This window comes from Protopterus annectens, chromosome 3.part1 (genome assembly GCF_019279795.1).
Source record: "Protopterus annectens isolate FY-2018-M chromosome 3.part1, PAN1.0, whole genome shotgun sequence".
Taxonomy (NCBI): Eukaryota; Metazoa; Chordata; order Ceratodontiformes; family Protopteridae; genus Protopterus; species Protopterus annectens.
Window position 1 is genome coordinate 1909653948 of NC_056732.1, and position 16434 is coordinate 1909670381.

A 16434-nucleotide genomic window follows, 5' to 3' on the forward strand; every position below is an offset into this window, starting at 1 on the left:
TCCCCAGACTCTGGAATAGACTGCCCATACACGTCAAGCAGAGCGCCTCCTTGGCCATCTTCAAAAGGAACCTTGAAGATTGGATGGGAGAAAGGAGATTCACCTCGGGGATCACGTCAGTCGCCCTGCTAGACAGGGGTCCAGGGAAGTAAGTACTGTGGGAAGAAATAGCCAGGGAATTGTTATGGCTAGGCTTGTAAAGGCCCTAGGGCTGATAGCCTAGTACCAACCTATGAACCTATGAACCTAAAAGCAAAACCGATAGTATCGTGCAACATATGCAGAAATTGAAAGATTGTTTTACAGTTTTATCTATAACCAGTGAGAAAGAAAAGAGAAGTATAATTAGGTGGTCATGGGTGTTGAAAGGATAGACTTGTTAATGCATATCTACTGCTCCACAGACTTCAGTGGAGTTTCCTCAGCAGCCCTGTCTACCACAGTCCTATCCATCACCTAATTTTATCAACCAAGGACTCCTATAAAGATATGATTGTCACAAAAAAATGACAGTTTATATAAAGGGAAAAATGTTAGGGTTCTGACACAGGCATTACAGAATGTACCAAAACCTTGACAGGGACCACTAACTGCCCCTGCAAGGGAGGTTTAGGGAAGAAATAAAGTCACAGGAAGAGTTCATAGAAATAAAGGAGCAAAATTGTTATCAAAAAGCACTAATCTAAAATTTCTGTACTGAATCAAGTTTCTTGGATTTCCCTATCTTGGACTGATGTCACCTACCAATACTATCCCTAAAGAAGACTATAGTTCCAAAAGCCAATGACAAGTGTTTCTGTTTTCTTGAAGGCTGCAAAGGCAATTTCTGTTTCTGTCTCTCAAAGTAATTGACTTTGATATGTTTTAGGAATGAAAACAAGCATTAATATTAAAGTAGCAGAAATCAGAGTGTGTAAAGGTGACTTTTCCATGTAGCCTCTAAAAATGTGTGCAGTAAGTAATGTGACATATGGCAGTGATTCTACATTGTTTCAAAGGATAGAAAGAAAGAATTTCTACCTGGTAAAATTAATTGACAAGAAGAACACAGCACTTCACATGCTCAGAACACATAGTCTAAGGAGCAGAAGTGACTCTAATGTATGAGGAATTTTATGATAAGGTGAGAACACTAAACTATTCAAAGGGACAAAAACTACTCACCAGTGGCTTACATGGTATAGGCTAAACAGGATGAGACCAATCACAGTTCAGTAAAGTACATTTGAAAGCAAAGTTTGGAAAATTGGAAATGAGTTACCTATTAATAAAAACTACAGAAACACCTGAACATAACCCAGGAAATTATTTCTTAATGAGCAGTGATTTGAGGGTTGGCATAATGATTAAAGTGTTTACCTCACAGGCAAGAAGTACAAGGTTTAATGCTCACCAAGGGAAATTGGCTAGGTTTGAAATGGCCCAGCAGTGCAACTGGCCTTCTACTTACGTATGAAAAGGATTGAGCAAGTGGTTGCAAACAGATTAATTATAGACCAAACATGGAATAAATTTATTTTCCACCATATGGCAGCACAGAAGTGTAGACATTATTTTTGTACCAGAAAAGCTTTTTTTTGAGAAAATGCACCAGCCTGTTACCCCTCTGAGGAGACAGAAGTTTAGGGACATTAATGCAGCATGGACCTAAGCAGGCCAAGACTAAGATTGGAAATAAAATAGGCTTAGACCAAAAGACTCAAATTGCCTAAAAACAGGCAACTCAAAAAGTGCATTACTGTACAGAGCCTGAGGAACACGAACAGACTCAGTATTAGACTTTGCCAGGCAGCAATATACATACAATATACATATAACATACATACCACCACTATGCTGAAAATGGGTGCAGCAGTCTTTCCAAAGCTATGTTGTTGGTTGCCCTATTACATAGGAAGAACAGTGATATTGTAGCCTGGGAGTGGATGAAAACAAGCCACGTCCTTTGATTAATGAATACAAACTTTGCCAAAACTGAATAATATGACACATTAGTATCTGTATATGCAGCTGTGGAAACAGCAGTTCAGTTTACAGGGCACTGTGGTATGCACACACATTATATTAGGTATTACCTCTTCACACATTTGTAATGTTTAAAGGTATACAGCATCCCTAATTCCAAAGGGAAAAGTGTTATATGTTCAAAGCTAATCTGAGCTAGATACCAACTAGTGGAACATCACGGTTTTATAGTTTTCTGGAAAAGAGTATTGAAAAGTGAAAATAGCAGACAAAACTGGATACAAAGGATCCCATCAAAGCAAAAATTGGGAACAAATTTAGTTAAATGAAAAATAAATGTTACTCAGTAAAAAAGAATGCAACAGGAATATGCAGAATATTATACACCCTCTCAAGGAATCTCTAGTGCCTCAGATGTTTTAGTATCTTTGTACATATTTAAATACTTTTTAGAGAATAAAAATGAGAAAACAGAATTATGTTTTGCAGTTTTATATTGATAAACCTGATTGGGACTTAATGAAAATACACCAGAATGATGAGAATGTAGAAAAGGGTATTTTATTCAACATTTCAATAAAACAAATTTCCTTTTCTGTGGCGTACTTTTAATTTTTCATGTTGGCTGGACATCAAGGCACTGACACAGGGACTATCATATTTATTTTTGATTTATTTGAGGAGAGCATGGCAGAGACACTTGTCATCATAGTTGCTTTTCTTTGACTCGTCTTAGTTCTCTACACAAGCCTGCACAATTTGAAAAGTTGAGAATGCAGTGACATAGTTAACAGGTTAGTTACCTACCTCCATTAGTGCCACTACCCCAATAATTTCACCCCCCCAAGAAAGATGATGCAAACTATTATTGGTGTTGCCAACTATTTCTGGTGTTCATCAGGGATTGCAGGAGGAGTACACATAGATTCATAGATTCATAGATTGTTACTAGGCTAATGACCAGGGCCCTTTCTAAGCCTAGCCAAGTTCTCCCAACAGGATAATGATGTCCTGTATCCAAGCAGGACAGTGAGATCAGGTATTTATAATCTACCTCTTTCCATAAGGGACATGGGTGCCAGGCCCAGTGTAAATTTCCTGTTCCCTATCAACTGGTTTAAGTTGCACTTAAACTGGCAATAAAAGAGCTCAGCTTAACATGAATGGGAAGCCTGTTCCATAGGAGGGTAAGTCTCTGGGACACATATCTGTCTCTCGAGCATTTTCTTTTTAAGTCATAGACAAAATTCAGTTCCTTAGATCTTGTATTTCTGGTACTGTTTGCTGTTTTACTTACAAATATGCAGGAGATTCATAAGTGTGGCATGTATGGATGCCTTGTAAGCAAGGCATAGATCTCCCCTCAGCAATCTATAGGAGATGAAGTAGAGGGGAAAAAGTTTTAAGGTGCTTTGCATATAGCATGTTTGTTACGCCTTGTATTCTTTTTGTAAAGAACCTCTGAGGTCACTCTAGTTGTTGTATATGTCTGCTCAGATACATACCGAGGGGAGCATTGTACTCTATGTTTGGTCTGACAAGGGTGGATTACAGTGGGATAATGAACCCTTTGGACCTAGATGCCATGCCCCTACTTATAAGTTGTGCAACATAAAAGGATTTCCTCACCACCATGGCCACATGGTGGTTGAAAGTAAGGTTACAGTCTATGTGTGTACCCAGATCCCTGACCACTAGATTGACTGTTAAGGGTGTATAATCAACATGGCAATTAGTTGGGATGGCTGACTTCGCAAAAGGTACAGCTATGCATTTCCTAGCACTGATTTTAAGGCTGTGGCTGTGGCACCAATTGTCAGTTAAAGATTGGCCTTCTTTATTTATTTTTATTTATTTATGTATTTGACATTTGTTTACCAGGGCGGTCTGACTGGGTCTACATAACCCATTTTCAGCAGTGGCCTGGGTAGAAAAGCTCCACATACAGTATAATACAAATACAGTATAATCCAATACAATAAAGATTACATTAGATATACTATGCAAAAAATAAGTTGAAAGAACAAACTTCTACAAGATGTAATATATTACTACACATCTAAAAATTCTATACAGTTAAAACATTATAGACGATAATAGACACTCTCATCATACATGATGAAGAAATAGCAGTCAGAAAGTTAGTGATGCAGACATATAGTGAGAGTTAAGAAGAATAGAAGCAATAAAGCTTCTTAAAGAATGTTAGTGCCTGCAGGGGAGATGATAATAACCACCCACTTGCAATCATCTGCAAACTTAGTCAGCTATAAACTTTCTGCATTTGCTTCCATTTCAGAGAAATAGATGATAAAAAGGAGTACTCTTGCCTTGGGGGACTTCACCAGTGACTGTCCTCTTGGTGGAGATGCCCTCACCTATTTTGCCCTTCTAGGTCCTATCAGTGAGCAAGTTGGCTATCCAGTGGGTGACAAAAGTGTTTATACCTAAATTGGTGAGTTTGTCTATAATGATTGAGTGGGGTATTGTATCAAAAGCCTTGGCCAGGGCAAGGTAAGTTGTGTGCACAGCCTTGCCTTCATCCAATGTTTTGGTGACCCACTCTAAAAAATCCATCAAATTTAATAACTCCCCAGGAAAAGACTGAAATTAATGGTCTCCATGCAACTCTCAATAAATCAATAGATCTGCTGCCATTTAACATGATAACTGATTATACTGCCCCTGCACCACCTTAGTAATGGGTGCTAACCCTTACCCTAATGCTGCCCCTGCCCCAAACCCTAATCCTACACCTTAAGATCAACACTGCCACTACACAAAGCAGATGCAGACTCGCAAATGATCACAAACATACACAAACAACATTACATCTATCTCCTGACCTAACCCTTATCCTTACCCTAAACTACAGAAACTCGCACACAAACACACAACATTCATCCATCACTCATCCCCAAACCTAAACATAACTCACACACACACACACACACACACACACACACACACACACACACACACACACACACACACACACACACGTGTTCTCATCCTCCCAAAACCACTTACCTGTGTCAAGATTCCATACCATCAACATACCAACAATTCTGCCATCCACACCATCGACATTAAATCACACTCCTGTGTTTGTCGAACAAACTGCATTTGGTAAAACACAGGGGAACCATATAATGTATAGTTGTACTTAATCTGAAAAGCATAATAGTGACAGTAAAAACATTGTCAACAAAAATGTCTAAACTCAAAAATATCCAAACCCAGTATATCAACAAAATTTAGCATCCAAACCAATTTTTTGCATCCCCTGTTATTTATATATACCAACTCTGAGGTCGCACAACAGTGTATCATTTTTAATTTGTCAATATTTTAATTTTAAATACTTTTGAGTTTAGACATTTTACTGTTGATATTATGCTTTTTAGATTATTTTAAGGGTACACACATATCTATATCTATCTATATGCATAGACATATATATATATATATATATATATATATATATATATATATATATACAGATAGAGTGCAGTTGTTTGTTCTAATATTTCTTGTGTTGAAACTGGTTTTGAAGCATTTTTACTGAGATTGCATTATTTCATTCTTTAACTAAAGCAGTTTGTTTAGCCAGATGTTTGAGCCATTGTAGTTAACTCTGTGAAATTGGATTGTTACCATTTTGAAAGTGTTTGACCACACCTTACTTGTTGCTTGGCTATTTTTTTGTTATCTTGTTTCTTTTATTTTAGTTAATTGCTATTTATAGTGCAGACAAGTGTTTCTATGTGTCCTTTGTGGCTAATTGTGAGACTACACTTTGGAGCATTGCTGTGGATACATTTTAAAATCCAAAGTTGTATTTTTTCTCATGTATCTCTATACCAGGAAAGGAAAAAGATGGATTCACTTGTTTTGTTGTAATATGTGTGTTGCTGAAACTGTTTTAAAAACATTTTACAGTAATTGCATTATTTTATTCTTCCATTAAATGTGGCCACACCCTCCCACCCTCTTCTGGTTGGGTTGGTTGGGTTTTTAGAGCCTGTGGGTGTGTTGTTGTCTGCCCCTTATGCTAATTTAAATTTTCTCTCTGTCTCTTCTATCTTTGCTGTTGACAGCAAGCACACATGTATCACTTGTGAACTGACCCTCTTGAAGCTATTTAAACTCTTTTACTCTCCCACTGTGTTCCACAGATCCAGAAAACTGAGTACCTGCTTCCAAGCCATGTTTCTCTTGACCTTTGTGTGCTTACTATAAACTTTCTTCGGAAGCCCTTCCCAACCTCATCTCATTTGATTATACTAATGAGCAACATAAGACCAAACTGGGAAGTTCTTCCCTTTAGACTGTTAAAACATGTTTCTTCATGCCTGCTTAGTCCACAGTGTAATATCTGGAAGTAATAGCATTCTTGTCATTTAATTGAGCATCAAATATCAAGTAACAAATCACAGATATCCAAAACACAAAAAACATATTTTTTCACAGGTAGGCAAGACCTTCTGTACTTTCCATGTGGGGGGCTGCACTCCTGACACCCCTTGCTAATTATATTTATTTACTCTGAGACTGCACTACAATGAAAAAATGGCCAATCCCACAATCCCTGCTCTACTTCAATTATACACTCTTGGTTTTCTATTTATACCCATATGCTGACTTTCCCAACATTGATGTTTAGGGTTTAGCATTTTGTCTCTCAACATTTATACTTGGTGAGATATTGTCATCTTTCCTTCATCATACTTTTAAAATCTGCATCATCTGGGACAAGGTTACCATTCACTGGAAATCCTTGTCTGTATTTGTTGGATTCTGCCAAAATTACATGCAACCTCTGCTGCACTTACTCTACTCTTCTAAGCATCAAATTACCAGGCTAGATGGAAGATCTGTATTTTAGTTTCACTTCTGTTGCCATCCGTTTAGCACTATGTCACTTAATATAGTGTAGAAAATGTGTTATGCTCACAGGTAATGACCTTATACTCAGCACTAATAATTTCATCTGTGAGAGGTGTAACTACTTAGTCTTAGGGCTTCCATCTCACCTATACACTTTCCCTGTGAGCTACATACACCTCCACAGTAATCCTCTGATCACACTAAAACGTTTTAAGCTGAGGCTGTAAAGCAATCACTTCCAGAACTTCCTAGATATAAGAAAACTAAGTTTAAGAAAAATTCAGGCTGTTGATTCACCTCATGCATACCTCCCATAAAGAGTCACCCTGAGCAAATCACTCTAAAGCTACCAATCTGTAAAACAGCAGCAACAAAAATATTGGAGACTGTTGTTAGCTACACTTTGACTCACAAGGCTGAACAAAAAGACAGTTACATCAAATTGTTGTTCAGGTGTCAGAATCTCTGTCATTAAAAGGGCCATAAGGATCATAACCCCTGACAAATATGCCTGCACAAAAAACCTTGAGGGCCTTGCAGAGAGACATGTGAGAACTTACTATGCATTTTGGAAATACAAGTAAAACACTAGTCTTAAGTGAAATAATTTCTTCACCTTGAGAGATTCATTGACGCAAGGAAAAGATAATTGGTTTCAATAACTGGTTAAACAGCTGGTGTAATTCCAGAGGGATCCAATGTATGCCAGTAAGGGCCAAGATGCTCCACAATCTAGTTTGATTTGCCACCTTTCATTCCAAGGTTTCTGCAAAGTGGCAAAGTGGCTAAAGACTTTGAGCCCCCACTGCATATTTTAGAAAGATACAAGTTGTTAAAAATTCCAACATAATTAACATTGCCAGAAGTCTAAACAATAAGTTGCTTAATTATGAGGCACTCCTTTATACTGAAAGCAGTCATGTCCCATAGTTACGGAAACTTGGTTTAAATGCAGACAGAACACTCCTTCTATACCTGGGTTTTGCACTTTTCCTGCCCTCAGACCCAATGGCAACTGTGGCAAAGCCTTCATATTTGTGAAGGAACACATTACCTCCAAACAGATCAGTAGGAACCCCCAAACTGAACTCATTAAACTACAAATTAAAACTAAAAATCAATCTAAATAGGATTAATTAACTAAAGGCTTGTCACTGAACACCTTCTTTGTACCCTGATGACCACGTCTGAATCTTCACTGTTCTAAATGATCTCCCTATTAGTAGAAACTCCATTATTTTTGATGACTTTAGATACCCTTTAATAAACTGGGGCATCTATACCTCTAATGTAGGATATGCCCAACGATTCCTAGACAAAATAAACAAAAATAATTCCACACATGGTAAATTAACCTACAAGATGGCACAGGATCCTTGACCTAATTCTAACAAATATGGCTGCATCTTGCTTCACACCCATGTAGAATTATATACTAAGCTAAAAGTCCCTACCAAAGTCAAGTATCATGATAAATTGAAAAATAAGCCACAAAGCTGGTCCACTGCAATAATAAACTCTTCAACAAAGGAAAGCAACTCCTTACATTGTACATCAGATCCAAAACCACTCTTCTGAAGGAAAATGGCAGCACAGTGGTGCAGTGGTTATAGCTGTCGCCTCACAGCAACGGGTTCTCCATTTCAATTCTCAGCTGGGGTACCTTCTCTGCATGTCCTCAGTGCATTCACATAGGTTTTCTCTTGGTACTCCGCTTTCCCGCATATTCCAAAGACATGCATCTGGAGCATTTCTCCTAGGGCCTCCACTGAAAATAGGCTCTGTCCTAGTCAGACTTTCCCAGTCAAAAAATATTAAATAAATAAATAATCAATCAGAAGCATTACAAAAGAATTGAATATCACCATTAGGTCCATTAAAGGTGTCCATAAACTTAGGCTGATCTTTGAAGTCAGATGTAATTATGCCTGGCTATGTTAGAAAATGAAGAAAGAGTACTCTGCATTGCTCTGAACTTATTCCAAATGATGCCTGTTAGCCTGACCCAAAAGATATTGCCAACATCTTTGCAAATTCAGCAAATTCAGTGCCTGTTTCACCTCCAAGATTTCTGTTCAAAGTCCTGGAATATATCAGTCCTATACTTTCCTAATTATCTCTAAGGACCATTTACTGAAAGTACTAAGCAAGACCAAAAATAATTCCTCCATGGGACCAGACAATATACCTGCTTGCTTAATTGACAGTCTTAAACATGCCCTTACACACCTACTCATAGATACTGGCTTCATCCCTGATGAGTGGTGCACTGCTGTCATGGTTGCCCTCCTTAACAGTGGTCGTACAACCCACCCAGGTAATTAGTTCTATTAGTCTTACAGGCCACATCTGCAAAGCCATGGAACATATTATGATCGACATAATTAACTACAACATCAAGAATCCTCTAAAAGAATTTCACAAAGCTATACTGCAGGCAGTCAACATGACAATGCACTTTTGGCATTTAGTTTCATAATTTTGGCACCAGTTATATATTTGGGACAATCTTTCCCTGTAAAATGGCTAAGTCATTTCGGCACTCCAGATCACTGGAGAACTCTACTGGTGACTGGTCTTTTTTTGCAGGTAACTTCCCCAATTTTGATTTCCTGCATCCTACCTGTGAGCCAGCTGTCAATCCAGTGGGTGACATAGCGGTTTGTTTTTCTACTAGACCTGAGTGGGAGATTGTGGCAAAAGCTTTGGTCAAGTCAGGGTATGTGTTTTGTATCATTTTATCTTCATCCATTGCTGTAGTGACCTTTTCAAAAAATCCACCATGTTGAGTAAGCATGACCTTCCCTTGATGAATCCAAACTGATATGATTCCAATGTTTGGATATGAGACTGGCTAGACTTATGTGTCTCTAATTGTTTTGTCCTGTTGAATGTCCTCCCATATGCAGAGGAATGACTGTAGCTATTTTCCATTTGCATGGTAGAACACCTGTATGGAGGCTGAGACTAAACAGTGTTATTCTGGGGGAGGGTGGCTAAATCATGCTTCATGCTATTTAAGATGCATATGGGGATATTGTCAGGGCACATCAATGCAGTATTTTTAGCTTTTTTTGCATTTTTAGGACTTGGTCTTGTATAATGGCTGGAGGTGAGCCAGTTTCAGATAGATTTTGGAGGATAGACATAGAGAGAGAGTGGGGAAAAGTTAGAGTTGTATTTATTGGCCAGTAGGTTTGCTGTACTTCAGCCTCAGTGTAGGTAGCATTGTTGACAATCAGCTCAGCGTATTGCTACATTGTAGTTCTGAGATTATGAAGATAACAAAATACACCTTGTCATTGTCTTTGGTTTTAGGTAGCTATTTTAGCTTCAACCTTGGCTTTAGTGAATTTTATTAAGCTCTTGGTGCAGGCAGGTTCTAAATGGTCTCAGTTTGAAGATGCTGTTGGAAAAACTGTAAAGTTGCATCAGTGAAGTTGTAGTAGTCCCACTTGTTTTATCAGGTTTACCTTTAATACCATGAATTGCACAAGTGCGAGTATTCAAAATGGCAACTCACATATGCGAAAAATAACCACGAAATTTAAAAAATATAGAAAATGAAATGGTAGAAATTTTTTTTTGTCTTTTTCCGCCCTTTTTCGACTAGCAAACACCACCAGCATATCACCATGTTCAGTGTCAAGTCATACACATAACAGCAAACATCGGAAGTGATTCCTGTCATGAACATGCCACAATAAAGTCCCTTATTCACTGTAAGCAGTGTACAGCTACCTGAATTATGTTCTGTGTAATTTATTCCCCAGAAAGTGATGTGCTCCACAAATAGCAAGTGCAACGATAACTAAATTCATGAGAAGGAGCAGTATTTCACCACTAATTTAACAAATCCTCTAGCGGTGAATTCGGAACATTTCTCCAGTAAACTTGTAAAGACTGCCTCTTTGTCCAAGTGTCTCCTAAGTTTTGGTGATGAAGGCAAACACAACAACAGTCTAAGTCTGAAATCATCAACATGACTCTGCTCAAGTTGCACAGCCTGTAATATGTCAAGCATATAAAGGGTTTTCTTACCCAACAAACTGCGTAGCCGCCTGTGCCAACCCTCAACAGCATTCTGGCTACGAAGGTAGCTCATACCACATGTGTCATACTGATTCCAAAATGTACTATCAAATAAAGGAGGCACTCTTTCACTTGTATTTCTCCTCATACCATATCGCCGTGGCCTGCGAGATATATATATATATATATATATATATATATATATGTTTCCTTAAAGAAGGTACACAAAGGCTTACTCTTCTCTGGCATGTCAGCTTCTATTTCAAGGAAAGTATTACATATGTCACCTGGGTCAACAAACATTAATGCAAGTATCTCCTTGCACAGCATTGCAAAGGATATACTGCCTCCAAAGTGTCCTGCCAAATGTAAGCGTTGTATATTTCTGCAAACAATTTGGCACAAGTGGAACCAGCAACCTCTGGTTAATGTATTAGATAGATGTCTCTGAAAAGAATTCACTGCAGCCCTTTTGAAATCTGTTAACACCATATTGGGAAGTAGTCTAAATTCATTTTCAGTGCACAAATTCAAAACTATGCTCCAAAAAACAACATAACACCTTTCACTTTTGCTGGGCATTATCTCATAAATAACAGGTACCACCTTTCTGTTAACTCCACCAGCCAGTGCACAATGTAAAGTGTAAACTTGTCTACATTCAGTAGTACTAATAGGGAATGTCCCATCCACCATTAGGTATTCAGATTCACAAAGCATATTCAAATTATCCCTTGTGGTTATAACAACAACATTGGTATCACCTTCGTTATCAGCACTATGTTTGATAATGAACAAACCGTTCTTTAAATGTAGCACGTCAGCACTCAGTTTCCTAAGATTATGAAAGCCATTGCACTTATCCAATTTCTTTCTGTACCTCTGTCTACCAATAGTCTGCTTAAGGGCACTTGTATTCAGTAAATCATTGACAACTTCACTTGACGCACCAGCTAGGACTATTTTGCATGGGTCCTGCACAGATTGCTCAGCATGACGTTTCAACCATTCTTTTACCCTCATGACCTCCCCTTGCACTACATCTGGGGCATGGTATTGTGGCATGCTCTTCATCAGCCGATAGCCATGTACATCAGTTTCAGTGACACATCTACCCTTGCACCTTTGTTTGTTCTTCCTTGTGCAACACCAATACTGCTTGACCTGAACAGCCTTTTCTTGGTAATACTGATACCCGTCAACTAGCAATAATTCCCATCCCTTCTGTGTCCTACTTGTGCTGTATACTGAATTCACATTGCTGGATGCATAGTCCTGCGAAGTTCCTTCCCCTGCCTGTAACACATGCAGTACATATTCACTACAAAATGTCTTGCACCTTAATAAATAAACATATGATACACTTTACACAACTTGTTATGCCAAGACAACATTTGTACAGTTTATGCAACTACCTATGCTGTCATTCCGTGGTGGTACAGCAGTAGCATTGTTACCTCACAGCAAGAGGCTCTCCTGTTCGATTCTCGGTTTGGCTTGGGAGTGCCTTCTGTGTGGAGTCTGCATGTCCTCCCCGCGGTTGGGTAGCGTTCAAAAGACATGCATGCATAAATGGGCATACCTTCATTGAAGGTTGGGTGTCAAGCTGGCACCTCGGCGTTTCATAAAAAATCTACTGCCAATCAATTGTTAGCGGACCGGAGTTCCACTGTGGTGACCCCTTATTGGGAAAAAGCTGAAAGACAAACAGCAACATACAACTACCTATGCTAAGTCAACATTTTATGGAGCTTATACCATTTCTTATGCTGAGAGAACAGTTAACCTGTTACTGTATGGCTATCAGGAATAACAATTCAATAGCACTACATATATTTGCAGTTATATTGCTCACAAAAGCAATGAAAGCTTATATAAGTTTGCAACAATAGTCCTGCTTTATGCTGACTCTTCTTACTTGCTTCTTAACATACACTGCAGATTGTTTAACTCTATAGTCCTTAGATCGTCTGCTGAAATTATATATCCAAAACAACAGAACGCCACTTCAAACGTGCAGATCAGATGCAAACTCTGCTTGGACAAGGAAAGGTTTTACAGGATGCTGGAATTATGGTATGACGTATGCGATACAGCTTAAGTCGTATTGCATATGCACAACTGTTTAATGTGCGAATTGATTTGTTCATTTATCCTTAACATATTCGCACTAACTGAAGTCGAACATCTGCTATCTTGAAAATGGTATTTCGAACTTTCTGAAGTTGCCCGATTGTGATTTGCGGTATTAAAGGTAAACCATTTTATCATTTAATTATTAGCAGAGTGTTGGAAAACTGTAAGTACATTATTGCAATAGCAAAGTCTTCTCATTGATGCAAACTGACATGTTTCTGCATCATCTCTTATTGAATGATGGCACAATTGTACGCAGCAAATTCCTTTCCTTCTGCAGCAGCTGTTAGCATCAAACCTGTTACTGAAATCTTATAAGCACATAACCTCTTGCCAGGCTGGCACTCAGGCCTGGGCTGTGCTTTTGCACAACATCATGCTCTTTCAGAAATGGTATCCCTATATTAGTTTAAAGGTACCATTACCTGTCATTGAATAAATAATACCATATTGATTCCTTCCAGACATTCCATAAGCACACCAACCTCAAGCATTTCTTACATTGTCAGTTTTCCAGATTTCTACCCAATCTTGCAAGACCTGTAATAATGATTCATGTTCCTGCAAAACACCTTAGTTTCTCTTAGGTGGGTAGCCAGTAGGGACACTGTTTGTTACAAGAACTCTGTCTAGGAAGCCTAAACCGGGATGTCTTCTGTATTTCTAGTGGTGGTTTCATTTATGGCTGGAGTGCCCTGCAGCACCTGATTCAACATTTATTTATTTCAATTTGTTAGTCAGCTAAGTGAACTGGTTTATAAACCATTTTCAGTTATAACCCAGATGCAGTAAATAAAGCTTTTCTAGAGACATTAACTGATACAATATGACAATGTACGCAGATGCAGGTGGGATATAAAACACTACAACTCTCATTTTAAGTGAGTATGATGTTACCATTATGCATTGCAATATGCAGCCTAGGGGAGTAGAGGACATCCATGGGAAACAGTTGACAGTCTTAGCAGATATACAACCAAAGGAAGGGGAGAAGCGTAAAAGTAGACAATGGTAAGGTGACAGATGTATAATTAAGCAAAACGTAATGTGCAGTCATGGCCTAAGAGGTGCTGACAAATTACCAAGAATAATCAAGTGTCAGTAATACAACAGAGCATTTCTGGGGAGTTTTGTTTATTTTTCTTTGCCTTTGCTCAGTAATATTTTAAGATAACTACTAATGCACCTTTTACCCTGTTTTCACATCCTCATTGAATCAGAACCTGTCATATTTTCTTCATTTCTTACAGCAAAATAATGCAAATGGTACGCATCTACCTGATGTACCTGCAAGCGACATGACACCATTGACATGCCGGGTGGAGTGACTTCCACCTGCAGGTTAACTTTCAAATGATTCGGCATATTTATTTATTATTTTGATTTCTTAAGTCAGTATGCTCAGTAAACAAAAATGCACCATTTTGTGGATATGCAGGCCATTGTTTAATTGCGTGACTTGATGAGATTAATACAGAAGAGGAGGATGCTGGGACAAAGAAGCCCAGCACTGCAGGATGAGGTTCGTTAGCAGCGCAGAACCTTAATCTCTGATGCTGCAACAGAATTACGAATCTTTAAGATACAAGTTTCAGTGCTTTGCAAAATTAAGCAGAATTTTACAGATGCAGTAGCAAAGTGTGACACTCTGACAGCACAGAAAATTAAGGCTGTAAGCTCTTAATGAACTGTTTTATGTAGCCAAGGTTATGGAATTTGAGTCCTTTGATTTGTTTATTTACTGTGTAACTCTGAACATGTCGCATAACTAAATAATGAGACAGCACTTCATATTTTTCCCTGCAAAGGGACATTAGCATCTTGTGGGCTCACATGGTTAATGGCTGAATAAAATACAAAACAAATAACTAAATATGAAAATAGTGGTGCAACTGGTAGCATACTTGTCTTTGGTGTTAGAAGAATAGAGCACTGTGGGTTCTGTTCCAGTGATTGGATAGCAGACAGTGCAAAGCAGCATTTTTGGGGGGGGTGCTGCACTCCTCAGTGTGTTGCCCTTAGGCCGTGATATTAAACTGAGATCCCATCTGATTGAATTGGTGGTAGCTCAGGTGGATGCAAAAGATCCCATGTCAACTATTGAAAAGAGTAGAGGAAATTCCCTGATGGCATGGACAAATTTCCCTTGAAGTATAAATATCACTGAGGGTTTCCACTGAAAGAGTTATTAGCCCAGTGGGGCTAACCGGGTCAACAAACGATAAGCAATTAGGTAGAATAATAGAGCAACAGTTTGTAATTTACTAAAATATGCTCCTTTGAGCTCTTTTAGTCTGGCAGTTGGCTCAGAGGTTTAAGGCTATGAGCTGTTAATGAGCTGCTTCCTGTAGTCCAGGGTTGGATTCTCTCACCCTCCATTTGCCTACTATTTGACTCTGACCAATTTACATCTCCAGGCAGTGCTCTTTTGGGGTCTCATCAGAGGTCTCCTAGACATCATACCTGGTAACTGTTTAAGAACACGTAATTTTGCTGTTAGACATTAAGACCCCCTGCATGCACCTCAATTCCCCTAACTAGTTATATATACTAACTCTGAGATTGCTGTACCTCAGGGGAGGGATTCCCTAAGATACATGTTCAGAAATACTATGTAGTACACACAATGCCACTCAATTACTTCCTGTTTTAGGATTCACACTAGTGGGTTTCAAGGATGCAAAGAGAATCCTTACTTCTTCTGTGATAACATGCTCCACAGTCTTCTCTACTTACTGCCTGATGGCTTAGTGCAGAAAGAAGAAATATTACGTTTATCATGGCAAGTAGTCCTGTAGCCCACATCAGACAGATAGCCTTCCCCAGGAGGGCAGAAATCCCTTAGTTATTTATCAGTTGTAATGGACTTTGCTGGCAACATTTCTGAGAAAAAGTCAGTGTCAATGATTTACAAATATGAACCTAAAATGGGTGCTGTTCTGCAGTTCTAAATGTTTTGCATAGTGACATGCAGAAAGGATAAAAATATCCTGAGGAGTATAATTGTTAATGGCATAACATGGAAAATATGAGTCAATTATCACAAGTGGAAGCAGAACCATGACTTCATTATTATGACATGAACACCTTTTTGAATGAATGCTTTAACTCTGAAAGTAATGTTGCCTACTGTTTTTAGGTTTTACTCAAAAGTGGAGATTTTTTCTACTGTATTAATTTCTTGAATTATTGTATTATTTTTAAGTTAATAGTTACTGCTATAGATGGAGAAAAGACAACGAAGAAGCAAAATGACACACCAGGCAATGACCCTAACAGCTCTCCCACTGAACATCAAAGAGCATCTGTTTCAGATAAACCAGATAAAATGGATGAAGAACTGCAAGTGACAAATGAGCAAAATTCTTGAAATTAAACTTTTACAGACAGTGGCCTCAAAATTAAAGGGGG

At 38.5% G+C, this 16434-nt stretch overlaps 1 protein-coding gene across 1 annotated transcript in view; it reads left to right on the forward strand.

Annotated features, from left to right (window-relative positions):
- LOC122797953 overlaps nt 1-16412 on the forward strand; it is a 271287-nt gene extending 254875 nt beyond the window's left edge. The window contains exon 9 of the mRNA XM_044066474.1: nt 16229-16412. Coding sequence (XP_043922409.1) covers nt 16229-16393 — 165 coding nt within the window. The 3' untranslated portion in view covers nt 16394-16412. The remainder of the gene's footprint in view (nt 1-16228) is intronic.
- The last annotated feature ends 22 nt before the right edge of the window (nt 16413-16434 follow it).